This window comes from Lonchura striata, chromosome 15 (assembly GCF_050655825.1).
Source record: "Lonchura striata isolate lonStrDom1 chromosome 15, ASM5065582v1, whole genome shotgun sequence".
Taxonomy (NCBI): Eukaryota; Metazoa; Chordata; class Aves; order Passeriformes; family Estrildidae; genus Lonchura; species Lonchura striata.
Genome location: NC_140717.1, coordinates 4,451,236 through 4,477,747, shown reverse-complemented (window position 1 = coordinate 4,477,747; position 26,512 = coordinate 4,451,236). Strand labels below are relative to the sequence as shown.

At 58.5% G+C, this 26,512-nt stretch overlaps 1 protein-coding gene and 1 non-coding gene across 6 annotated transcripts; both read right to left on the bottom strand.

Moving 5' to 3' along the window:
- Positions 1-482: 482 nt before the first annotated feature.
- Positions 483-25,925, bottom strand: AP1B1 (adaptor related protein complex 1 subunit beta 1). 5 transcript variants are annotated; one of them, XM_085592916.1, is made up of 25 exons: positions 25,848-25,925; positions 20,503-20,714; positions 19,306-19,368; positions 17,733-17,838; positions 15,063-15,198; positions 14,151-14,396; positions 13,214-13,404; positions 12,584-12,805; positions 10,851-10,971; positions 10,550-10,645; positions 9,596-9,711; positions 8,810-8,975; positions 7,894-7,992; positions 6,253-6,512; positions 5,670-5,862; positions 4,842-4,862; positions 4,554-4,583; positions 4,278-4,427; positions 3,985-4,130; positions 3,426-3,500; positions 3,371-3,389; positions 3,044-3,128; positions 2,716-2,802; positions 2,292-2,446; positions 483-1,340 (listed from the first exon to the last, which is right to left on the bottom strand). In XM_085592916.1, exons 3-25 carry the CDS (start codon positions 19,340-19,342, stop codon positions 1,266-1,268), a joined length of 2,832 nt encoding a protein of 943 aa, XP_085449042.1. In that variant the 5' UTR covers positions 19,343-19,368; positions 20,503-20,714; positions 25,848-25,925; the 3' UTR covers positions 483-1,265. The 5 variants fall into 5 exon arrangements, with proteins under 5 accessions (XP_085449042.1, XP_085449040.1, XP_085449041.1 ...); XM_085592914.1 differs by having other exon boundaries at positions 3,371-3,500; XM_085592915.1 differs by lacking the exon at positions 25,848-25,925 and adding an exon at positions 24,149-24,256 and having other exon boundaries at positions 3,371-3,500.
- Positions 3,801-3,905, bottom strand: LOC116184206 (small nucleolar RNA SNORD125). Its single transcript, XR_004148962.2, has one exon. It is a non-coding gene; the product is annotated as a small nucleolar RNA SNORD125 (small nucleolar RNA).
- Positions 25,926-26,512: the final 587 nt, after the last annotated feature.

The window sequence follows — 26,512 nt, the reverse complement described above, 5'->3', positions numbered from 1 at the left end:
GGGGTGTCGCGGAGCAGCACCAGCGATTTGTGGCTTGTCACAGAGCAGGACTGGGTGGTGCTGCTCATCACCCACCCCACAGGGGCCAGCAGCAGCTCCTGAGGACCCCACGCTTGTCCCCAACCCCAGGAGGGGCTCAGGGCACCCAGACTGGACACCACGTAGGGTGCAGGGCCACCTTGGTTGTGGATCCCTGGGAGGCTCCAGGAGCAGAGCCAGGAGCTCTCCAGGCCCATCCTGTCCCCAGGGTGTGACTGGCCCCGTGTCCCTGGTCCCAGGCCCAGCCCTGCCCATCTGCTGTGTCAGGCCTTGCCGTGCCAGAGGCCAGGGGGCCACTGGCCCCAGCGAGGGCTTATCTGGCCCTGCAGTGCTGGCAGGAAGCTCCCAGGCTCCTGCTTCCCTCGGGGTCACCGGGCCACGGCCACCACGGCAGCGTCCCCATGGTCTGCTGTCACCTTTAGTCAACAATCCCTAACAACCAGTGAACATTACAATATATTTATCTTTCATATATTAGAGATTTCCTGCTTCGAGGGAGGGGGGGACCCATGGCTTGATTTGGGGGGAAAAGGAGCAGTGGGACCCCCAGGGGAGCACCCAAGGGTGCTGGGGGGGAGCAGAGGGAGCCGTGGGGCTGGGCTGGGGGAGAGGGGATGCTCAGAGCCCTCCTGGCCCCCTGGCAGGGGCTGGAAAAAGCCCTTTTTAAGCTGCACCTTAAGGACAGCCTCAAATTTGGGATCCTCGAGCCCTTCTGGGAGCTTTGGGAAGGGCTCCCGTGGGAAGGAGATGCTCTGTGAAGGGCTCCCCCACAGCTCTGCTGAAGCAGGGCACCAAACCAGGGAGAGCCAAAGCTGTCTCCCACCTGCCCCAGCCCCAAATCCCAGGGCTCCAGGGGGCTCTGCAGCCACAGCCACCGAATCCCACGGCACTCTGGGCCCCCCCAGCCACTATTCCCAGGGTTTGGAATGCTGAACCCACCACCAGACAGCACGCCATGAGAACCAGGAGCTGGGGTTTTGGGGAGCCACAGGGTGGAACTGGGATCTGGAGGGAGCAGCAGCAGCGAGAAGGAGGACACAGCATCACTCACAGACTGCAGGGATTGCTGCAGGGACTGGGGACAGCCCCCTGCCCCCTCTGCTCCCCCCAGCCCCCCGGGACAGGAAGGAAAGGGGACATGCACACGGATCCGGCCCTGCTCCCTCGGGCGGGAAAGGGAGGGGAGGAGGAGGAGGAGGAAGAGGAGGAGGGGCTGCAGCAGCACCTCAGTTCTTCAAGATGGTCTCGTAGGCTTGGTAGATGTACTGGGACACCTCTGGTGCTCGGCATTTCAGGGATAACTGTGGGGAGAGAGGGAAGAGCGGGGTCATGGCATCCCACCCCACGCTGGAGAGCCACCAGCCCCAAAGCAGAGCCCTGCATGCTGCAGCACCCTCCCACGGGGCAGTCCAGCTCCTGGTTTCAGCTGGAAAAAGGTTATTAAACTCCTGCAAGCCCTCCCAGGGCAGAGCCAGCCACATGCAGCACAGGCAGGGAACAGGCAGGGGCAACACTCCAGCTTTTGGGATTGGATTCAGTGCCTGGCACTCCAGGGTGAAGGGTTCCCCAAAAACATCCTCCTCTCCAAAGATGAACGAGCCCCTTCAGGTGTTTGTAACATTCGAAAATCAAGGAGCTTCTCAAGCAGGGAAAGCTCATGGAGAATCCTCTGGGATAAGGATTTTCAGCTATCCTCATCCCCAGTGAAACCAGGAGGGCAATGGGGACATCCCAACCCTCTGAAATATCCCCCTCTTTGTGCCAGCCCTGCTGGGAAGGAGAGGCAGGAGGCACCAGGAGGCTGGCAGGGCAGGGAAAAACATCGGGGCTGGGGGGAGGAATATCCAGGCAGCAGCCAGGGAGAGCCCAAAGCCAGGGAAAAACCAATCTCTAACCTCCAAATCCTGCAAGGGCGGGCAGGCCGGTGAGGGCGGGCGGTGGAGACACAGAGAGAGGAGTCAGGGTGACACAGCTCCTCCCTCCCCAAGGGCTGCCAGGGAGGTGGGGAGGGGGGACAGGGGCAGCGGGACATGGGGATGGCTCATGGATTGATCCCTGCTCAGGGAATGCTCCGAGGACAGCGTTTCACGGAGCTGGCTGGGCTGGGACCCCGCCGTGTCCTTCAGCTGTGCCCACAGGAGCAGTGCCACCCTCCCCACGAGACAGGGACAGCGGGGCTGGCACCAGCACCACCAGCAGCTGGGGAGGTGCCAGGGACGTGCCCCCCAGCCCCAGGAGGGGATGGGATGTACCGTGAAGCTGGGGTTGCTGGGCTGGATCCGGAGCTCTGCCAGCACCCAGATGCCGTTGGTGAGCTTCAGGGACTGGTAGAGCATGTCCTGCCCCTCCACGTTCCTCTTGGCAATGGTGAAGATGTTGCTGCCTTGGAGTTTGCTGCTCACGGCATCTGGGATGGGAGGGAGAGGCTGAGGGGCCGGGCTGACCCCCTGCTCCCCTTGGACCTGCTTCTGCCCCATCTCCTCCCCTCCTTGTCATGGAAGAGGCTTTCACTGGGTATTAGGGACTAAGGGGAGATTTCTTCATGGAAAGGATGGCACAGCTGCCCAGGGCAGTGCTGGAGTCCCCACCCTGCAGGGATTTAACAGCCGTGTGGCACCTGGGGACAGGCTCAGTGAAGCGTGACCCAGGCAGTCCTTCCGAGGGGGTGGGACCCACCTGCGTTGAGGGAACAGTCTTTGATCTGGAACTGGGTCTCGTTCTCGTTGGGCATGTCCTTCCAGGTGGCCAGGAACATCTGCCTCTCTGCAGGGAGGGAGGACACCAGCACTGAGGGAGCTGCCAGAGTGGCCACCACCAAAGGTGACACAACACAGGTGACACGGCAGCCAAGGTATGTCACCCTGCCACCTGCTCCAGCAGGCTCAGGGCAGCCACCTGCTTTGGGAGCTCACCCAATGCGATCAAGAAGGCTCCAGGGGCTGGGATGGCACCTGGGGACAGGTGACAGAGCACACCTCGCTGGAGCCACGGTCACCCCACTCACCCATCTTGCCGTCCTCCACGAACAGGATGTGCAGGGGGTACAGGGTGCTGAAGTAGAAGACGTCAATGTTGTTCTTCACTGCCACCTGGGGTGGAAGGACACGGGGATTTCAACACCTCCAATCCACAGCAGGTTCCCAAAATGTCCCATCCCATCTCAAAATGTCCCATCTCATCCCGAAATGTCCCATCCCATCCTCATCCCCCTGGAGCCAGGTGTCACTGCAGCAAGCACCTGGCTCCTGCTGCCACACCTCCCTCTGGATTTCTCCAGGGGACCCTGCCCCGTCCCCAGCTCCCCAGGAGGGGACAGCCCCGTGTTGCCCACCTGGAGGTTGTTGAGGGGCTCCATCTTCATGACGGAGCCCACGGTGTTGAGGGGCAGGGAGATCTCCACGGACTGGTTGGGAGCCAGAGGTGCGTGCACCTGCAGAGGAGCTGCTGGGGCCAGGCCGAAGCTGGGGGACACCAGGGAGGGCAGGGGGTCAGCGTGGGGACAGCAGGGGATGGCACAAGGCACTGTCCATCCATGCCTGGAGCTCCCTGCCTTCCTCCACGGGCACCCCAGCAATCGCCTTGCTGCCCCTGCAGTGTTCAGGACGGGGCTGGTTCCTGCCCTGCCCACCCTGGGGTAACCCCAAATCTCCCCCCTTCCTCCTCCACCCACGTGTAGCATTCCTGCAGCATTCCCTCAGTGCCTCTGAGGGCAAAGGAAGCATCTGTTCCCCAGGACAACCAAGAGGACAGTGGTCAGACCCTGAGGAACAGCCTCTTCAGCCAACTTCTTAGAGGCTTTGGTTTGGTGCTCATCACCACCACAGCCATCAGAGAGAGAAGGGTCATCACCAGAGGCTGTTCCCAGCCGTGCAGCTCCTTCCTCACACCCTTTTCCACACAAACCTGCTCTGGGCAGCGTCCCCACGGGCCCCAGGTGGGGCTCACCTGTTGCGGTTGAACTGGATGGCAAAGTCAGACATGACCTGCAGGGCTTTGTTGGTCAGCACGAGGTCCATGGAGATGGAGCCCACCTGGCGGCTGAAGGTGCCAGAGATCTCCAGCCCCTTGGCTTTCATGGCAGGGAGCCACACCTGGGCCAGGAGACAAGGAACCCTTGGGGTGTCACCCAAAGCAGAGCCCCTGGTGCTCCCCCACCTCCCTCCAGGGGGGCTCTGCTGTGGGGGGTGGGCACGGGGGTCTGTGCCCCCCTTAACCCCGAGCCTGGCTGCCCCACTCACCGTTTTGGGGGCCACGTAGGATCCCGAGAGGGTCCCCACCCCACCGGTGAGGTCGAAGAGGTCACCCAGGCCGCTGCCAAGGGGGGCCCCCACGTTTGTGGGCGCCGTGGTGCTGGGAGCTGGCGTGAAGCTGCCACCGCTGCCACCCATCTGTGGGGACAAGGCAGGGGTTAGGGGGCACCACGGGGAGGGCGACAGGAGGAGGAAGAGGAGGAAGAGGAGGAAGAGGAGGAGGATGCAGAGAATGAGAGGGTTTGGGTGTGAGGGCACACTCACAGCAGGGCTGCCTCCCACATCGCTGCGCAGCTGCAAGAGAAGAAAGGGGCATCAGCAGGGGCAGGGCTGAGGGCAGGGGACAGGGGTCCCCAGAATGTCCCCTCTGACACTCCCTGGAAGCAGCAGTGCGGGGCAGCAAGGGCCTGGAGTCAGGATGCTCCAGTGGTCCCAGACCAGGAGCTGTGAGGGGCCATGGCTGTCCCCAGAGGGATGTGAGGTGTCACTGGGGCTGGGGGCAGCAGGGGCAGCCAGGGGTGGGCACGGGGCTGGGCAGAGAGTGATCCATACCCCTTCCGACTCGTCCCCCATCTCCAAGCAGAAGCAGGCAAGGTGGAGAGAAGAGCCAGCCACATGCAGAGAGAAGCCAGCAGAGAAGAGACAAAAAAGGAGAGAGAAGAGAAGGGGAGGAGAGGACAGAGGTTAGTCCTGACACATCTGTCTGGCTGTCCATGCCTGTCCTGGAGCCAGGGGACAGGGCCAGACCTCATTCCCAGCCTCAGTGCCAGCCCATCACCAATCCCCGGGAGCCACAAGGTGCCAGGGCAGCACTTGCAGGGTTACAAAACAGGAAAGGCAACGATGCTGCCTCCCCTTGGCATAAACCTGCTGGATTTCATGAGTCATGGAGGGAACTCCAAACTCTATTCCTTCAGGGAGCCTGGCCCATCTCCAGCACCCCCAGGGCAGGTGTTCCCACACAGGGAGAGGTTTCCATCCCACCTCACCCCGGGGCCAAAGCACTGCTTGGCCTGCATTCCCAGGAGGGCACGGACAGGGGACATCCCACAGGCCACGAGTGGCCACATCCCAGTTTGGGATGTCCCCAGGAGCAGCCAGTCCTGCAGCACAGCACATGGAGTGGGAACACCCACACCAACGGAGAGAAAAGGCACTGGGAAGTGGTGGGTGGAACCCCTCGAGTGGCTAATGGCAGGATAAATGAGGGCGCAGTGCCCTCTGTCCTCACCCACTGCAGGAAAGGACCTGCCCAGATGTCCCCACGCTGACAAGTCTGTCCTAGCCCAGGGCAGCCCAGACCAGAGCCAGCACCCAGCCCAGCAGGATGCCAATGGGACAGCCTGGAGTGAGGGAAGGAGCACGGGAGCTGGGACGTACCAGGCTGTCCCCGAGGAGGTCCACGGCGCCCATCTGCACGGTGGAGGTGGCCATGGGTGGCCCGCTCACTGGGGGGCCCAGGTCCAGGTTGAGCAGGTCCCCCAGCAGGTCCCCCTGCGTGGGGATGACAGAAGGCTGATCTGCTGCTGGCCCCCCCGACGGGGCTGTGTCCGGGCTCTCGGCACTCTCGCTCCTGAAGGGAATGATGGGACAAGGTGAGGAGCTCCAGCTGGGACAGGAGCTCCCACTGCAGACAGGAATTGGCCAGATGAACCCTCCATCCCATCCCGGCTGCCAACACTTCAATGGCAAGGAAGACCCCCTCCGTGCCATCCTGGCTCCCAACACATTCCCATAGAGATCGCTGGGAATCACTTGGGAATCTCTACAACCCCAGTGGAGATCACTCCTTCAGCTTTTTAAGGCCAGGGTTGAAGCCACACAGCCCTGCTCTTACAGAACCTCCTTTGGGGATGGGAGGCTCAGCTCTGAACCCAACACATCCAACAGCAGCCCCACATCCAACCCCTCCATCCACAGCCCTGGAAATCCCAGCACGGGGAGGGGCCACGGGAACACTCACGAGCCCGTCCGTGGGGGCAAACTCTTGTGCACGACGCCCCTGCTGCCCTCCACGAAGGCGCTGGGGGGTTTGTGGTACACCGAGGCCAGGGTCCCGATGTAGCAGATGAGCTCGTCCAGCAGCGTGGGCTCGATCAGATCCGTCTCCTCCGAGATCAGCGGCTTCTCGGCCAGCACCACCTCCTTGGCGGCCACGGGGTCCGTGGACAGCAGGCGCCAGTAGATGTACCCACGGTCCCGCAGGTCCGGGTTATCCGAGTCCTTTGGGAAGCCAGCGGGAAGCTGCAGCTGCTACAGAGCTGCTCAGAGCAAGCGCAGCTACTACAGAGCTGCTTGGAGCAACTGCAGCTGCTACAGAGCTGCTCAGAGCAACTGCAGCTGCTACAGAGCTGCTCGGAGCAACTGCAGCTGCTACAGAGCTGCTCGGAGCAACTGCAGCTGCTACAGAGCTGCTCGGAGCAACTGCAGCTGCTACAGAGCTGCTCGGAGCAAGCACAGCTACTACAGAGCTGCTCAGAGCAACTGCAGCTACTACAGAGCTGCTTGGAGCAACTGCAGCTACTACAGATCTACTCAGAGGAACTGTAGCTACTATGGAGCTGTTCAGAGCAACTGTAGCTGCTGTGGAGCTGCTTGGAGCAACTGCAGCTGCAACAGAGCTGCTCAGAGCTACACAGAGCAACTGCAGCTACTACAGAGCTACTACAGAGCTACACAGAACAACTGCAGCTACTACAGAGCTACTCGGAGCAACTGCAGCTGCAACGGAGCTGCTCAGAGCGACTGCAGCTACTACGGAGTTGCTCGGAGCAACTGCAGCTACTGAGGAGCTGCTCAGAGCTACTGCAGCTACTACAGATCTACTCGGAGCTACTGCAGCTACTATGGAGCTGCTCAGAGCAACTGCAGCTACTGAGGAGCTGCTCAGAGCTACTGCAGCTACTACAGACCTACTCGAGCTACTGCAGCTACTACAGAGCTGCTCAGAGCTGCTTTCCCCACCCAAGCCACGCCTGGAGGGATCGCAGGGACCAGAGGCCACAGGGTGCCTCCTGAGCCATGGGCGTGCCCACACCCTCCAGGGATGGAGGGACAGGACAGAGGGAATGGCTTCCCTGTGGTTTTGAGCTGTGTTAATGAGTCTTTGAGGAATTTTGGTGGAATTTTGTGGTGATTGACTGGTTGAGAGGCAGAGTTATGGGTGCTGTTGAAATGGTTAAGGGAAGTTATGGATATGGGAAAATTGGTGTTGAGTTTGGGTGGGTTGTTGGTGTTTGAGAGGGGCTGGGTAGGGAAGGGAGACCCTGCCCATCTAACCCCTGCCAGAGGCAAGGCTGGATGGGAGATTGGGAATTGGGAATTGTTCCCTGGGAGGGTGGCAGGCCCTGGCACAGGTGCCCAGAGCAGCTGTGGCTGCCCCTGGATCCCTGGCAGTGCCCAAGGCCAGGCTGGACAGGGCTTGGAGCAGCCTGGGACAGTGGAAGGTGTCCCTGCAGGCTGGAACAAGAGGATCCTTAAGGTTCCTCCCAGCCCAAACCATTCTGAGCCAAGCCCCAGTTACCTGCCTGCTGTCACACCACCAAGCCATTCCCACTTCCCAGGGGATGGGAAGCCCTGGGAAGCTCTCCCAGGTGGGACCCACCTGTGTGGCCAAGCTCAGCACCTGCTGCACCAACTCCTGTGTCTCCGTGGGCTTCTTCAGGAACAGCTTCACGATGGCTGTCAGCAGCTGCAGCTGGACCTGTGGGGGACAGACAGACAGACAGGTCACACCGGGTTTTTGCAGGAACACACGGATTTGCCCCAGGAGCTAACCCCAACCTGCCTTTCAAGGGACCAAAGGCATAGTGACCACGTCAGTGGCAGTGTCACCTGTCAGGACACCCACCTGGCCCCTTCCCAGCCCCTCTCCACACCCTCAGACACAGGCTGACCCCAACATTATGGGGCAGCATCTTGGGAGCAGGTAACGTGGCCCCACAGGGCACAGGCCAGAGCATCCTCTGCCTTCCACATGGAAAAGCAGCAGGAATTCCCCTCCCAGCCTCTCAGGGAGTCTGGATCTCTGGCTTTGCTACTTAGCATTTGTAGACTTTGCCCTGTTCGCTGTCACTTGGTTACAGGGTGTTTTGCAGAGTTTTCCAGAGTTGGAAACTCTCCAAAATTCCACCCTCTGGCCTCAGTTGCCCTGGGCAACAGGGCAGGCACTGCTCCCTCTGCTCGTTTTCCAGCTCCAAAGGGATCTTTGCTGGCACAGTGGGATAACCAGGTCACTGCCTGGTGCCAGCCATGAAATAGGGAAGGCACTTGGGACAAGGCCATGGTGGCACTTCACAGAACCATGCAACAGTTTGGGCTGGAAGGGACCTCAAACCCCATCTTGTTCCTCCTGGAGCACTTTCCACTCTGCCAGGTTCCTCCAAGCCTGGGCCCCATCCTACAGCCAAACCTGCCCCAAGCACTGCACGAACAATCCCTTCAGAGCAAACTGCGCCCTGCTCCACCGAGCAGGAGCTGTGTGACAGTGCCACCCTGAGCCAGCAGTCCCCCTGGCACACCTGGGTGCTCTCATCATGGAAGCCCTCCAGGAAGCTCTCCAGCAGCTCGTCGGCGTTGTCGATGCGCTCGGCGTATTCCCCCACGATCCAGATCATGGCAGCCCTGGCCTCGGGCTCGTCCAGGGAGTCCAGGTTCTCGCAGAGCGTGGCGATCACGCTCTCGTACCTTCCCGAGGGAGGACAGAGAGCAGGAGAAAGCTCACCCAGAGCAGGAGACCCGAGTCCTGACCCCAAACTCCAACCACGTCCTGCTGCGCACAGCGGAGCTGTGGCTGAGGGTGCCCTGCCTGGGGCTGGCCCCTGGCCCCATGGGCAGTGCCCACACCGATCCCAGAGCACATTCCCTGCTCCTGAATGAACCAAGCTGCTCTGCTCATTACCAATTCACCTCATTAGTATTTATTACCACTATTAGTCCCTGACTTCCTGATTACAGAGTTGCCTATTCATCCTGGCTCAGCTGGAACATTCCCTCCCCTCTCCTCTCCTCCTGCTGCCCTTGTTCCAGCATCAGGACCTGGACTGAGAGCCAGGGAGAGTTTTTGCTGACACAAGGGCCCTGCACATCCCTGGCAGCTCCCCTGCCTTTCAGTGCCTGGATCTGGGACTGCCACCATCCTGGGGCTGGGGACAAAAGATTCCCAAAGCCACCTGTGCTGGGGGGGGAGGCTCCGGGGGCTTCATCCCACCAAGGGTTTGTGGCTCCTCAAGCACAGACTGGAGGGAAGAGCTGGTGTAGGGCCGGGAGCATCCCAGGGAATCCACATCCCAGGAATCCCCACGCACTTGTTGGGGTACTTGCGGAAGATGTCCTTGATGACCACGATGGCCTCCTGCACCACGTAGTTGACCTTGGTCTGGATGAGGTCCAGCAGGGTGCTGACACAGCGCTCGGCCGATTGCTGCCAGAGGGACTCGGTCACACAGGGACAGACCCCCCCCCACATCCCAAACACCCCCCAAACCCAGCCCACAGCAGAACGGGGGACCCTGAGCGTGGTCTGCCCTTCACATCCCGGCGTGACTCCTCCTCATCCTCTCTGCACGTTCCCACGGGCTCCTCTCTCCCCATGGGAAGTGTTCTAACCATGCAGAGCCACCTTTCCAGGGAGGGTTTTAATAATCCCCTTTGGAAAATTAGCCCCACAGGGAAGCAAAGCCTCTGAGCAACCCCTCACAAAGGGATGGATTCCCCCCCAGCCCCTCGGGAAGGGATTGGCTCATGCCAGCCTCTTGCAAAATGACTGGGACCTTCCCAACCGCCAGGAAGGGATCAGCTCCCTCCCAGTCCCCATGAAGGGATCAGCTCCCTCTCCTAGCCCCCAGGAAGGGATCAGCTCATTCCCAGCCCCCAGGAAGGGATCAGCTCATTCCCAGCCCCCAGGAAGGGATCAGCTCATTCCCAGCCCCCAGGAAGGGATCAGCTCATTCCCAGCCCCCAGGAAGGGATCAGCTCCCTTCCTAGTCCCACTCTGGTCCCCAACAAGCCACTGGTATCACCACTGCATCCCTGGCCCTGTTCTAGGCAGGGATCCCAGAGCAGTTCCAGTTGCAAAGGATAAGGGGATGGAAGACCCTCCTGGCACCCCACTGATCCCTGTGAAACAACCATGGCTCATCCCCATGCCTGGGAAGGCTCCAACTTGCAAATTCCTGGGATGAGATGGTCACCACGTGCTGGAAAGTGCCACCCTGCCCACCCACAGGTGCCACAAGGCCCTGCCATGACCCAGCCCTCACCTCCACCTTGATGGCACAGCGGCCGATAGCTCTGACCGCCTTCCTGACAAAATCCACATCCACCTCCGTGGCGTATTCCTTCAGCTCTGCCAGCACCTGAGGGGTGGCACAGCACAGTGAGGGCCTGGCAGGAGGGCACAGGCACCAGGAGAGGGGCACAGCACAGTGAGAGCTGGCACAGGCACCAGGAGAGGGGGGCAGTGACCCAGCACAGCAGGCAGGGTGGGACAGCCGCTCCCTGCAGAGCTGGGGCTGGCACCAGGGTGCTGGCAGCCCTGGGTGCCCCAGCCCAGCTCCTGACCTGGGCTATGTTGGCCTGGGAGGCCAGGCGGATCATGATGTCCAGTTTCTCCAGTTTGACGTAGATGGGGTCGTTGTACTTGACAAAGAACACCTTCATCTCGTGCTTCAGGATCTCAGGCCTGGGGCAGCGAGAGACAGCGTTAGGGGGGACAGGCACTCACTTCCACCCCAATCCCGAGCTTTTGGGGGGCTATTCAATGCCAAGGAACCCAAGTCACCGTGGTTATCCCCCAGGATTCTGTCCCTTGGCTCCCCTTTGCTGGCACGTAGGGGACAGAGCACAACTTTGCTACACACACAGGCCAGATGTGAGGCAGCAGGGGACGTTTGTCCTGCCAAGGCTGGAAGGGATGTTTTAGTGGGAGCAGGGACACAAATTCAGACCCCAGGGCTAGGCTGGACCTTTCTCACCAGCTCTCCCTCTCTCAAAGCTGAGAAAGAGCTAGGCCAGGTCTAGCTCCAAGCTGCCTTCCACATTCCCATTCCCAGGTGTGGGAATCCAGGGCTTCCCTCTGGCTGCCCTGGCAGGTCTGGGACCCTGGCAGGGGTCAGGAACCCCCCTGGACAGAGCCCCCAGAGACACTGGCTGTGATCTCTGCCCATGGAAAAGAGTTTTCAATCTTACAGGGTGAATTACCAGCTCTGAGTGTTTGAGATAAGTAATAATTAAGTGTGGCATGGGTGCAAAAGTAAAATGTTAGGATTCTAGATGAGGGGTCCAAAGGGGACAAGCTGGAGGAAATTGGGTGTGCCTTGTCCTTTTTCTCCTTCTTCATGCCCTCCATGTCTCACTGTGGTGTTGGCATTTTTCTGTTGGCTCAGGCTGGGGACACACTGTCCAACGTAGGTGACAGATATTGGCACGTTCTTGTAAATCCAGCCCAGGGAGTTTCTGGTATTGAATGTTTGTCACATCCCACTGAGGGCAGAGCCCCACACGCTGCCCTGCAGGACAGAGCTGGGCAGGGCAGCAGAACATGTGAGAGATCAACAGAATAAACAACCTGGAAACCAGCACAGACCAATTATGGCTTCTTTGGCAGCGGGGCTGACAGACAGAGACTTTCTACAACCTCAGGATCATCAATACCACAGATTCCGACACACAGGGACACTAATTGCTTTCCACTTCTCCCAGAAATTGCTGCTATTTTTAAGAGGCGACCACGGCGCTGACTGGGAGGAGAACAAATCATCTGACTGGGCTGGGGCTCTCCAGCTGCCACTCCTGCTCCAGGCACACGTGTGGGGCCTCAGCCACCTCCAGGATTTTAGATCAGCAAAGAGACAAAAGGACTCTGAGCATTTGTTCAAAGAGGACAACTGTGGAGAAGGCAGCTGGCAGCACAAAAATCCCTCCCTAGACACGGAGTGACTACTCCAAAATCTCACAGCTTTTGGCTTTGCCATCCTTTGCTGCCCCAAATAAAGAATAAATTAAACTAAAGGATACATTAAACTGGATATCCCAGCTTAGCTCCCTGCTCTTTCCCTCCCCTGACTGACTCAAGGCCAGGCTGGACAAGCCTTGGAGCAACCTGATCTAGTGGAAGGCATCCGCTAAATGAGCTCTAAGATCCCTCCCAACCAAACCATTCCATAATTCCATGACTCTCCTTGGATTTTAAGTAACAGAGAAGAAAAAACACCCTACAGGATGTGCTGTGACACTGCTGCAGTCAGAGGGATTGAAGCACCTGTGGCTAGGAGGGGACACCTGGACACACCCACCTCTTCTGCACGATGAGGTTGATGTTGCGGAGGGCCACGTACTGCAGCTCGGGCTCTGCAGACAGCAGAGTGACCAGTGGTGGGGCCAGCTTCTTCAGGAGAGTGCCATAATAATCCAGGTCCTTGGACAGCATCTCCATGAACTTCATCAGCACCTTGACAGCCGACAGCACCACGGCAGAGTTGGCGTGGGACAGCCGCGGCGTCACCCGCTCGCAGATGCTGCAAGGAGGGAAAGGAAATGATCCCAACCCTTCCTCCTGCTGAAAAACTCCTGCCAGCATGGAGGAAGGACTTGCAGGAAAGCTGAGCAGCACTTGGGACCTTCCCAAAGAGGCTGAACTGGCTCCTGAGTGCCCCAGTGAAGGTTATTCCCCAGGCCCTGCAGAACCCTCTGGCAGTGACCCCATTTCGGAGCTCCCCATTGCCACCTGCAGCCACATTTTAAGCAGCTCGAGGAGCTCAATCCCAGTGCCAGGGCTCCCTATGAGACCAGGGCAGGCTCCAGATGGCCATGCCCAAGGCACAGGTCCAGCAGATGCCCGCTGTCCCCCCTCCTGCAGCAGGGTCAGGAGGGTGAAGACTCCTCAGAGGAGAAGGGGCAGTGCCAGGCCGTGCCTGTCCCCTCACCTCTGTGCTTCCCGGTCATCCTTGGGCATGTAGTTTGCCAGGCAGTCCAGGATGAAGATCTGGCCCCACTCAGTGCACTCGTTGAGGGCTGTGAGCAGCTTGTTGATGGACTGGGGGTTGAGGTCCAGGAGGTTGCTGCTGGGATGAGACTCCGCTATTTCCGACAGCGCCGCCACCGCGTTGGCCACCACCTGCCAGGGGGGACAGGACACGGATTGGTGACACCAAATGTGGTGTGAGGGGAGGAGCTGCCTCCTCACTGCTAACCCCTCACATCCCACCTACATCTGGGCTCCAGCTTCCCCCTCCCCACAGCACATCTGAGGGGGATGGATGAGCCATCCCCACCGGCACGCTCCCACCGCCCACGTCGCGTCTCCAACGGTTCCCACGTGTTCCACGGACTCAGCCTTGGCTTCCTGCCCAGCTCCCTTCCCCAGGCAGCTCCAAGGAGCCCCAGAGCTTTCCACAGAGCTCCTGGGCTCAACACTACACCCAGGGTAAGACTGGAAAAGCAGGAAAGGCTGTGGGAAGAGAAACCCTAGGGCAAGGTGGTTTTAAAATTCCCCATGCCTGGAGAAAGGGAAGGAAGCCAAAGCCCAGCTGCCAGGAAAACCAGAGGCAAAAGCCACTGGCTCTGTGGTATCAGAACCAAGCAGCAGCTTCCCTCTGCCCTGAGCCAGCTGGAGCAGCCTCCTTCCCACTGGGAACAGAGGAATCACACACAGCCACGGGGTGGGAGAAACCCTCTGTCCAGGAGACAGTGTTATGGGGCAGGGAACACAACCTGCAGTCCTGAGAAGCAAAAACTCCCCAAAACCAGTTTGCTAACACCAAGGAGAGAATCTGGGAGGAAAGGAGCTGGACGCGAACGCGACGGGAGAGCGGTGGCTGCCGTTTGGATGAAGAGGAGGTGAAGAAGGCAAAAAGCAATCACCATGGGGTTGGAGTCTGAGATGAGATCCTTGAGGGTGTCCAGGAAGCCCTGGTCCTCTACCAGCTGGGCGTTGATGTCGTGCAGCTTGGCCACGCAGACGGCGGCCGTCTTGCGCACGTAGGGGTCCTCGTCCTTGAGGCACTTGCGCAGGGGCTCGCACAGGTACTCCGTGATCTTGTCCACACGGATGCAGCCCATGGTCCTCACAGCCAGAGCCCGGATCAGCGGGTTCGGGTCCTCACAGTCCTGCAGGGAGCACGGGAGAGGTTGGGTAGCCTGGGCTCCTCAGGTAGTTCCAGGAGGTTCAGGTCCTCCAGGAGGATTTGGGTTCAAATCTGGAGGTTTTCATGTTCTGCCCTTGAGAACAAGTCACCCAAGAGATGTTTCTCTCTTGTCCTGCACCCACTGAGTTCCAACACCACCAATCATCACGCCCAGAACTCCTCAATCCATCCAGGAATCCCATGTCCTCATCACTTACACCAGGTACCTGAACCAGCCTGATGTTGGAAACACATATTGAGATTATTACGTGGGGTTTATCCTCCCTGAAAAGCCTGAACTCCCTCTAAAGCCCACCAGGCCTTTCCACTGAGTGATTTGGCAATATCCTGGTTCCTAACACACTCTTCAGATCACGAGGGATTTCTCAGCCCATAGGTTCACATGACAGCTCTCGATCATGGGAGCTGCCCACGCCCCTGACAGAGCGAGTGCCACGGGACAGCTGCCAAAAACTGAGTTTCTGCATTGCTGGACAAATTCAATCAGTTTTCTAGAGCTTGGAGAGCCCCTCCTCCAGAAGGGAGAGGCTTTGGAAAGCTGCCCACACTCCCTGAGGTGCAGCTTGGCGCAGTGAGCTGGCATGTGGTGTCCCCTGTGGCCCCGGGACACGGAGCCCTGTCCCCTCACCTTCACGAAGGTGTTCACAGCCATGATGGCCATGTCTGGCTGGCTCTTGGCATAGTTCATCAGGTAGAGGTAGACCAGCTTCTTCAGCTCCAGGTTGTCTGTCTGCATGCAGTTCACCACGTCCGGGAAGAGAGCACTGGAACACGGAGAGCTCGGTGAAGGCAGGGCACGGCCACGATGCCCAGGGACCCCCTGCCCGTGGATAGCCTGCTCCCAAAGGCAGGAGAACCTGCTCCCAAAGGCACGAGAACCTGCTCCCAAAGGCACAAGAACCTGCTCCCAAAGGCACGAGAACCTGCTCCCAAAGGCACGAGAACCTGCTCCCAAAGGCACGAGAACCCAGCCCTCTCCTAGGAGGAAAGGCTAGAGGTGCTCACCTGGAGAGGAGAAGCTCCAGGGAGAGCTCAGAGCCCTTCCAGGGCCTAAAGGGGCTCCAGGAGAGCTGGAGAGGGACTGGGGACAAGGGATGGAGGGACAGGACACAGGGAATGGCTCCCACTGCCAGAGGGCAGGGCTGGATGGGATATTGGGAATTAGGAATTGTTCCCTGTGAGGGTGGGCAGGCCCTGGCACAGGGTGCCCAGAGCAACTGTGCTGCCTCTGGATCCCTGGCAGTGTCCAAGACCAGGCTGGGTGGGGTTTGGAGCAGCCTGGGACAATGGGAGGTGTCCCTGCCCAGGACCTTTTCCCACCCAAACCATTCCATGATTCCATGATTCCATGACCTGCGCCCACCCTGCACCAGACATGGCTGAAATGCCCACCCCCAGTGGATTTTTGTAATGGATCTGTATCAAAACCAGCCCTTGATGGTCCAAAATTGAGCTTTCCCACATAGCTCTGCCGCATCCCTGCTCCAGGGCACATCCACTGCCCCGGGAGAAGGTGCTGCACAATCCTCTCAGGCACAGGGTGGGGTTGTTGGGGTGTCCTGTGCAGGGCCAGAAGCTGGACTGGATGACTCTTGTGGATCCCTTCCAACTCAGGATATTGCAGGATTTTATGCGTCATCACAGGATGGTGCCAAAAGGAAGAGCCCCACTCCCCAGGGTGAGTCTGGAGCACCAGGATACTCTGCTGGGATGGAGGGGAATGCAGTGGGATCTGCCTGCACAGAGCTGGGGCTTCCCCTTCCCAAGCACCCTGGAGCTGTGGGGCACCAGAGATGCTGCTTCATCCAAAGACAGACCAATCAGACAATTAAACCACCTCAGGGGAGGCAATCAAGATCCCAGGGCTAACACAGGGGTTATTCCACCCTGACAGATGTCCTAAGGCTCCTGGGAGCTTCTCCACCTCCTCAAACCCGGCCAGCCCTGACAGGATCAAACCCAGAGCCCCCCTAAATCCAGGGAACTGGGTTTTGCAAAGCTGCTCCCCACCTGGGCTGGTCTCACCCCTGGCTAAACCAGGCTCTGCTGGCACCTCCTGGGGAGCAAAGAACTCAGCAAACTGCTTCCCTGCAGCCTGAAACAGGCACACACCAAAACAATGGGCTGACACAACCACAGGATCGTGGAATGGGTTGGGAGTCATGGAATCTTTAAGGTTATCAAGTTCTACCCCTTGCCATAGGCAGGGACACCCTCTACTACTCCAGGCTGCTCCCAGCCCCATCCAACCTGGCCTTGGGCACTGCCAGGGATCCAGGGGCAGCCACAGCTGCTCTGGGCACCCTATTCCAGGGCCTGCCCACCCTCCCAGGGAACAATTCCTAATTCCCAATATCCCATCTAAACCCCTTTTAGCTTAAAGCCATTCTCCTTTAGCCTGTCACTACTTGTCTATGTAAAGAGCTGTGCTCCCTCTTTTTTTAAGCCCCTTCAAGTACTGGAAGCTCCTGCCATTTCCATGTGATTTCCACAGTGGTCCCAAGACAGACACTCCCTGCTGCTCTGGGAGCCAGGGATGCCCCAGTTCTCCCAAGCCTGAGTGTGTTTTCCCTCCATTTACTCTCAAATCCACCATGAAAATCAAATTGCTGATGCTGCCTGTGCTGGGGCAGGTCCGTGCAGGAAAAGGCACGGCAGGAGCCACGTGCAGCTCAGCCAGATGGAAAAAAGGAAGCAGGAACAGCAGCAGCTGCCTGACCTTTTGGACTGGAGAGGCTGCAAAGGGTTTATCAGCATCCAGGCACCGCCACCAAGCCTCCGAGGGGGTCCTGCTTGTTTTTAGTAACACACAAAGGAAGTGGGAATAATCCCAACAAACTGATCTGGCAGCCAGACCAATCCTCTTTTAGGCAGATTACAGCAAAAGCCAGGAGAGCCCCCACCTGCCAGGTGGCCACGTGGACACAAACTGCACTGCAGGAGGCAGAGCTGCAGCCAGGACACACCTGGGTGAATCCTGAGGGGAAAAGCAGCATGGAAACCCCCTTGGAAGCAACAGGGGGAAAGGGAACCCAAAATCCAGCTGGGTTTGTCTTGGGTACGTGGAAGAACAGCATGAAGGAGAAACTTAGGGTAAATTTCAGGAAAAGGTTCTTCTCCAGAGGGTGCTGGCACTGCCCAGGGAATGGGCACGGCCCTGAGGCTGCCAGGCTCCAGGAGGGTTTGGAATGCCCAGGGTGGGATTGTTGGGGGTTTGGGCAGGGACAGGAGTGGGAGTGGATGATCGTGTGGGTCCCTTCCCACTCAGGACACTCCAGGCTGTAGCCCCAGCACACACCTGACATCCTTGCCCACAGTCATGGATGCAATCACTTTCTTCACAGCCTCCTTCTTCTTCTCCTTCTTGTCACTGTTCAGTTCAGCCTTCAGCTCAAATATCTCCCCTGGAAAAACAGGAAAAGAGGCAGCTGAGGGATCAGTGGAAAGGGTCCCCCACCCCTCTGCTGGGTGAGCACAGCTCCCACCTGCTGTGTGACATGGCTCCTTTGCCACCCCTGAAAAGAGGGATTTACCTTCCCAAACACCTCACTGAGGCTGGGGCTGCTCTGGGGGCTCAGCTCTTATCCAGAGGAATGGAAAATATTCACCTCCTGCTGAATCCTTGTGGCTCCTCCAGTGCCACGGGGATGGGAAGTGCTGCAGGAGCCCCCCCATGGGAACTGGATGGGGTCATCCAGAGGCCATTTCTGGCTGTGGGGGGGTTATCCCAGCCCCATGAGGCCCTACCCTTCCCAGGGATGATGGCAGGTGGATTTTGGGCACTGCTCCTCAAGGCTGTTTGAAGAAGGGTGGCTGTGGGAATCCAGAGCTTCCCTCTGGCTGCCCTGGCAGGTCTGGGACCCTGGCAGGGGTCAGGAACCCCCTGGACAGAGCCCCCAGAGACACTGGCTGTGATCTCTGCCCATGGAAAAGAGTTTTCAATCTTACAGGATCAATTACCAGCTCTGAGTGTTTGATATCAGTAATAATTAAGTGTGGCACAGGTGCAAAAGTAAAATTTTAGGATTCTAGATGAGGGGTGCAAAGGGGACAAGCTGGAGGAAATTGGGTGTGCCTTGTCCTTTTTCTCCTTCTTCATGCCCTCCATGTCTCACTGTGGTGTTGGCATTTTTCTGTTGGCTCAGGCTGGGGACACACTGTCCAACGTAGGTGACAGATATTGGCACGTTATTGTAAATGCAGCCCAGGGAGTTTCTGGTATTTAATGTTTGTCACATCCCACTGAGGGCAGAGCCCCACACGCTGCCCTGCAGGACAGAGCTGGGCAGGGCAGCAGAACATGTGAGAGATCAACAGAATAAACAACCTGGAAACCAGCACAGACCAATTCTGGCTTCTGCTTTGGCAGCGGGGCTGACAGACAGAGACTTTCTACAACCTCAGGATCATCAATAGCTCAGATTCTGACAGGTGGCTCCCAAATCCCTCCCTGCCTGTGGCAGCAACCCCCCAGCCCAGGGCACCATCCCGTGCCCTCCTGAAGCCACCCTGAGCTCCTTACTCCCCTCTGGGCTGGCAGATTGAAGAGGAAGATGCCACATGGCTTCTCTCCACATTAATTCCTTGCTCTGGAGGGTGCTTAAGGCCCCGAGCGCTGCCCAGGGGAGCTCCTGAGCTGCTAAAGCTGATCACCAGCTGCCACCAGCCCTGGCTGGGCTCAGGGGGCTGGGGACAAGGTGTCCTGACCCCACAGCAGCTGCTCCAGAGCAAGGAGCAGGGTGGGATGTCAGCCACAGGGACTCAGGGCATTCCCACGGGAGCTTCCCAACCCTCCCCACGTGGTTTACAGAGGAGTAAGAACCAGCCGGTGGTTTTGGGATGAACTGGGATATTCCTGCTCCTTCCCTTACCTTTCTTGGTGGTGGTGAAGTACTTGGAGTCCGTCATGGTGGTTTCCAGCCAGCAGCACGGCCCTGGAGGAGAGGCAGAGCACAGAGGTTCAGGGCTGATAATCTCCTTGCAGGGATTGTTAGGAGAGTTCCAGAAAGGAAAAACACCAGGAGAGGGAAAGAGTTTGGGATCCCATGGGAAGAGTCACAGGGAGAAGCCCAATCCCTCAGGGAGGCTGAACACCTCACAGCTCTGTGATGATGGGGAATCAGGTGGTTCTCCACAGAGGATGTGGAGGAGGAAAGGAATCACTGAAGATTCCAGAGCTGCAGCCCTGACTTTGCTCATCCCATCCCGCACAGAGGCGGGCAGCAGGGGCTCAGTGATCCCCCTGGATTGGCCTTTCCTCATCCAAAAAACGCTTTCTTAGGGAAAACCCACACCCAGGCCTCCCTCTCACCTACACAGGGAGCAGCTCTGGGCTGGGGAGGGAACGGGCTTAGGCTCAGCTCGACGGGACGGCACGGCCCAGGGGCACGGATCTGCCAGATCAAAGGGAGCCTCTTCCACAAACCAGCCCTGCTCCAGCTGCGTTGCTTTAAATTCCAAGGGGGTGAGGTTTCAGCCCAGCACTTGAGGTTCCATTATGTAATTCAGGCAGTTTAGGGCAGATTTAGGGCTTGGCAGGCTGAGGAAGGAGACATGCAGCCCTTCAGAAAGGTCAGTGGGGATTTGGCTTTTATGGCTGGTTTTTCCATCTTTCTTTCAACAGGGAGGGAACCAGAGGCTTGTCCTTGAAAGCCTGTAGTGGCCTTGCTGTTTCAGAGGGGCAGGAATACAGGAAGCAAAGCCAAGTGAAAAAAAAAAAAAAAAGAGATTAAAAAAAGAGCTTGCGGATGGGTTTAAAATGCAAATGAGCATCTTGAAAGCCAAACGCAGCAGGAGCAGAGAGGAACTGTGTCCTCTGTTCCCTGTCCAAGCTGGAGAGGGATCCCCAGCAGGGATAAAAAGAAAATCTGGATGAAATCTGGGGTTGAGCATGCTGGGCAGAGCACGCAGCTTGGCAGAGAAGGAGAGGGAAGGAGTCTGCGTGGGTTTGGGGCTGCTCTGGGGGCTGGCAGCACGAGCCTGGTGCAATTCCAGAGGGAGAAGCCTGGCACCACACTCCCACAGCCCTGCCCCTCGTGAGACAGGACACTCCTCCATGCCTCAGTTACCTGGGATTGATTCAGAGCCTTTTTTATCCCACTAAGTCGACGGCTCTCCAGGGAACAGCGGGAGCTCGGGGCTGCGCCACAGCTCTCTGCACCTCACTGCAGAGCCCGTCCTGCCAGGCTGGGAGGAAGGATGGAAGGAAGGAAAGAGGATTCACTGCAGTCCCTCGGATTCCAGGACCTGGCTCACACTCAGCCCTGCTCTGCAGAAGTGCCTGGAAAGCAAACCTGAAGCTGAGCAGGGAATTTGTGCAGGCAGCTCGCAGACACGAATCACGCCGGCCGCTTCCCTGCAGCTCCCTGCTCTCCCTCCCAGAGCCAGGGAAAGCACAGCCTGTGGTCTTCCCATCCACGACCCCACTGAAAAAACCCCACTGATTTCAGAGGCTGAGACATCCATCCATTCCCTCCCTCCTTCAAGCCCTGCAGCAACCCCAGGAAGGAAAGGAGCTCCTGCAGCTCGGGAATGAAGGCGCAGCCCTCGCTCCTCACACCAACACGACCTTCCCCAGGGCAGGAAGCACCCCAGGGCCCAGAGCAGGGTGATGAGGGGACCCAAAGAGCTGCCAAACCCCAGTGCTCAGCACCCTGCCCCCTGTGTGTCCCCCAGGCTGTGCCAGGGTGACAAGGCAGGGCTGGCTGCCAGCCGCAGGTGAATTCCCACAGCTCAGCCCTTGGGCAGGGGCCAGCGCTGCTGCCTGGCTCTGCTTTTAAGGATGCAGAGCTGGGAGAAGGTGTTTGCTCCCTCAGCTCCAGCAATTCCCACCCAGCTCCTTTCCACACTGATGTCCCAGTGAGAGGCTGAGTGGAGCAGCTCCTCACTCACAAAAAGCAAGCAGCAAAGCCAAGGGTACTGACCACCCCTGACCTCATGGTAGCTCACGTTTTACCCCATCTTCATACCAAACTTGTTTTAAGCTGGTCTGGCAAACAGGATTCAAGGGTTTAAGTGTCCATAAGGATTTGGAAGCTGCTGGAGAGGAGCACCCAGAGCCCCCCCCATAACCAGTTTGGGCTCCTCAGGACTGGTCTGTGGACAGGTTTTGGCAGTGGCACAAACCCAAAGCCTTTTATCCCTGATTTTGTTCACTCCAGGGGACTCAAATCCACAGCTCCACACACACCAGAGCACTGCTGCTCTACTGAGCCTCTCAAGCCCCCGGGTCAGGGACATGGCAGAGCTCAGACACCCCATTTTTCCCATTGCCAAGCCAGCAACTCCCAAATTCCACTACCTTGGGAAAACAAGAGGCTCCTAAACCCAAAATACAACAACAAACACATCCCTGGGCTCCCCACCGAGGTGGGTGCTGCCAGAGGGTCCTGGGAACGACACCAACACCAAATGAGCCACTGCTGGTGCCATTCATTTCCTCTTCTGGAGAGTGCAGGAAAACTCACTTCTTCTGCTACTTTTACTACCCTGTTTTAGGACAATTTCTCCATCCTTGAAGATGCTGCTGACCAAACTTTCACCATGGAATGGTTTGGGTGGAAAGGGACCTTAAAGCCCATCCAGTCCCACCCCCTGCCATGGGCAGGGACACCTCCCACTATCCCAGGCTGCTCCAAACCCTGTCCTGGAACACTTCCAGGGATCCAGGGGCAGCCACAGCTGCTCTGAGAATTCTATCCCACCTCTCACCTCTCTCCCAGGGAACAATTCCTAATTCCCAATGTCCCATCCATCCCTGCTTTCTGGCAGTGGGAGCCATTCCCTGTGTCCTGTCCCTCCATCCCTTGTCCCCAGTCCAGGGGAAAAGGGGGGGGAAGAGGAAGGGAAAAGGGGGGAAAAAGGGGGGAGAGGGAGGGAAAAGGGGGGAAAAGGAAGTTTCATCCCTGCACACACATTCCTGCTGCTCAGGGGGGACAGGCTGGCACCCAAAGCCAGGGAGAGCAGAAAGGAGCAGAACTCCAAGGACAAGCTCCTAGGAAAGGGCTCAGCTGGAAAGCAGAGGGGCAGCTGGAGGTTGGTGGGGAAAGGCAACTCCCACAAGCAAACACCTCAGCTGGCAGTGAAGCACCTGAGGGCCAAGGTGGCATAATTAGGGAAATTAAGGAAGACTACCAAATGAATGGGTAACTGGAGCCGTGGGGAATTGTGTTCCCTGCTGGTGTGAGGCAGCTCCAGGGCACTGCAGAGGCCAGGCAGGGGTGAGGTGGTGATGGGGAATTAGTAAAGGTAAGAAGGCTTCCAGAAAGCTGTAAAAGCAGGCCCCAGAAACAGAAAGAACAAAAAACTTAGAGCTAAGTTGTAGTTACAAAGTCTGAAAGGAGAGAAGTTATAATAGTACAGAAAGCAAGGGCATGAAACAATAACCTAAGTCTTAAGTTTGGCTAAGATAAACCTTCAGACTACAAGAAAATATGCTTAGCAAGATAGTAAAAGGTTTTAGACTTAATAATAATGTACTGTGTGTTATCAATAGAAAGAAGACAAGCAAACACTGTGTGAAACAAGTATACGTGTACTTTCAGTAATTAGCTAGAATAATTATCTATAAACTTTAGCAATATGTTATTAGCCAGAAGTTTTTTAAATATTCAGCAACAAAGAAATCATCAGCTGCTACTAGCTGTATGTAAGCTTTACCATCTTCCTATTGTCTCAACCACATAATAAAGCTAATACTACAAATAAAACTCATTAAATGTACCCCAGCAGTCCCATCGCGATCATGAATGAAAAATAAAAATAAAATAAGCACACCAACACACTCTGAGCACATCCCTGCCCCATGGACAGACCCCAGGAGCTGGCACAAGCACCAGCAAGGGAGAGAAACACCCCAGGGTGCCAGAAGAGAGCCAGAGGCTGAGGATACACAACCCAACAGCTCCAGAGCCTCCTGCTCACCCCAGTTCTGTCCCTCCTTACTCACAGCAGTGCTTCCCACCCTACAGCTACACCTCCTGTGCCTGTAGGATGGGAAACATCCTATCCATGTCCAAATCCCACAGCTCCCATCCCTGTGCAAATCCCACAGCTCCCATCCCTCTGCAAATCCCACAGCTCCCATCCCTCTGCAAATCCCACATCTCCCACCCCTGTGCAAATCCCACAGCTCCCAGCCCTGGGCTCATCCCACATCCCACAGCTCCCATCCCTGTGTGCTCATCCCACATCCCACAGCTCCCAGCCCTGGGCTCATCCCACCTCTGCCAGACCACCACAAACCCTCCCAGCAGCCCCACACACCTTCCCAGTGAGATCTTTTCCCCCTCTCTGGCCTAACTGGAGCCAGTCTTTGCTCCAGCTCGGCCTTGCAGCAGCTCAGGGCTGTGACTCTGCTGCATCCCAGCAGGACCATCCCCATCCTCTCACCAATCTTGTTTCTGACCAACCCATGGGCATTCCAAAAGGCTCCATCCCCACCAAGCAAGGGATAACTCAGATAACTCAGGGGTAGGAGCCAAACTCACCATGCCATCAGCATGGTGCCCAAAGCAAACCCAAAAAATCCTTGGCAGATCCAAAGCAGTGGCACCAGCAAGCAATACATCCCATCAACTAATAATTGGGGAATAAACTCAAGGAAAAAGCAAAAAGGACAATGCTGAGGTGTCCCCTGCAGCACACACTGCCAGGATCCCACAGCCACAGAGCCCAAAGCACCGTGCTCTGAGAGCTGGGGGCGTTTTTAATCACCTTGAACAGGGATGGCACCCACAGGGGCTCCCCAGACTCCAGCTGAGCATCCTCAGGGACACCAAGGACTTTGTCCTGGCCACAGCATCAGGTTCCCGTGGCGGAGGGGATGTTCTCCTCCTGGGAAAGGAAGGTTCTGCAGGGTGGGAACCTCCTGCCTTGGAATTCCCAGCCTGGTTTGATCCAAGCAAGGCCCAACACCTCTGGAAAGCCCCTTGGGGTGCCAAAGCCTGTTCAGCCTGGCAGTCTGACCCCACAAATGGGTGTGGGAGCCACAAACCACATCAGTCCAACTGCTCATCCAAGGCTTAGCCCATTTTCTGTCACCCCAGGAGAGAGAAGACACAAAACCCCTCTTGAGCCCCAGTGCTGCTGGGGAAGGGACCCCTGACAGGTGCCAAAACTCCACACAAAACACCTGCAACAACAACAGCAACACCTCCAACACGGCTCCTTCAGGCTGGAGCTGTCTCACAGCTCCTTTTAATCCACTTTGGGGCTTTTCCCCCCAGAATCTCCATGGAGGAGGCAGCAAGCACAGGATATCAGCCCAGCTGCCTCCCCGTCTGCTCCACGCCCAGTTCTCAGCTTATTCCAGGCAGAGCCAAGACCTTTCCCCACAGTTGTGCCACATCCTGAGGGGGTGAAGGGCTCACCCCGTGTCCCCCAGCCCGTCCAGGGGTCCTGTCCCCAGCAAGTGGCCAGGACACGGGTGGTCCGTGCAGGACGGGCCGGGGGAGCAGCACTGGGACACGGAGCTGCTGCGGGGACAGGCGGGACACAGGACACAGCCCGGGGCAGGCAGCGGGCACGGGGGACCCCCGTGTGCCCCAGCCGGGCCAGGGACCAAGGGGACACAGCCCAGACTGGGGGGGGGACCAGGGACCAAGGGGACACAGCCTGGAGTGGGGAGGGGATCAAGGGGACACAGCCCAGACTGGGGAGGGGACCATGGGGACACAGCCCAGACTGGGGAGGGGACCATGGGGACACAGCCCGGAGTGAGGAGGGGAACAAGGGGACACAGCCCAGACTGGGGAGGGGACCATGGGGACACAGCCCAGACTGGGGAGGGGACCATGGGGACACAGCCCAGACTGGGGAGGGGAACAAGGGGACACAGCCCGGACTGGGGAGGGGACCATGGGGACACAGCCCGGAGTGAGGAGGGGAACAAGGGGACACAGCCCAGACTGGGGAGGGGACCATGGGGACACAGCCCGGACTGGGGAGGGGACCATGGGGACACAGCCCAGACTGGGGAGGGGACCATGGGGACACAGCCCGGGCTGGGGAGGGGACCATGGGGACACAGCCCAGACTGGGGAGGGGACCATGGGGACACAGCCCGGGCTGGGGAGGGGACATTGCGGACAGAGTTCAGGACGCGGGGTCAGAACGCAGACACGGCCCGGGGCAGGAGGACACAGCCCGGGGCGAGGCGGAGGCCGAGCCGGGGCTCACAGCGGGGTCACAGCGGGACACCGCCGGTCCCGGAGGGGCACCGGGGGGCACAGCTCAGGTCGGGGGTCGGGAGGGGCCCGAGCCCCGCGGGGAGCCCGTCCCGGGGCCGCACGGGCAGAGCTCCGGGGAGGAGCCCGGGGCAGGAGCGGCTGCGGGGCCCGGCTCTGCCCCGGCCCGGCCCGGGCTGCTCTGCCCCGGCCCGTACCCGCTCTGCCCGGCCCGGCGCGGTCCGTACCTGCTCCGGCCGCTCCGTACCCGCCGCCGCCGCCGCCGGAACTGAGGAGCGGAGAGCGCTTCCGGGGCGGGGCGGGGCCACGGCGGGAGGGCGGGGCGGGAATGAGAACCGGGATGGAACCGGGATGGGGACAGGGATGGGACAGGGAATGGGGACAGGGATGAGGACAGGGATGGGAACAGGGAACGGGGACAGGGATGGGGACAGGGAATGGGGACAGGGAATGGGACAGGGATGGGGACAGGGATGGGGACAGGGAATGGGAACCGGGATGGGGACAGCGATCGGGATCAGGGAATGGGGACAGGGAACGGAACAGGGATGGGAAAAGGGAATGGGACAGGGATGGGGACAGGGACAGGGACAGGGATGGGGAACAGGGATGGGGACAGGGAATGGGACAGGGATGGGGACAGGGACAGGGATGGGGAACAGGGATGGGGACAGCAATCGGGAACAGGGAATGGGGACGGGGAACAGGAACAGGGATGGGGACAGGGGAGGGGAACAGGGAGTAGGGACGGGGAAAGGGAATAGGGGAGGGGGACAGGGAACAGGGACAGGCGGTAGGGATAGGGATATGGGATGAGGACATGGGACGGGTACATGGGATGGGAACGGGGGATAGGGGATGGAGACATGGGATGGGGATAAGGGACAGGGAC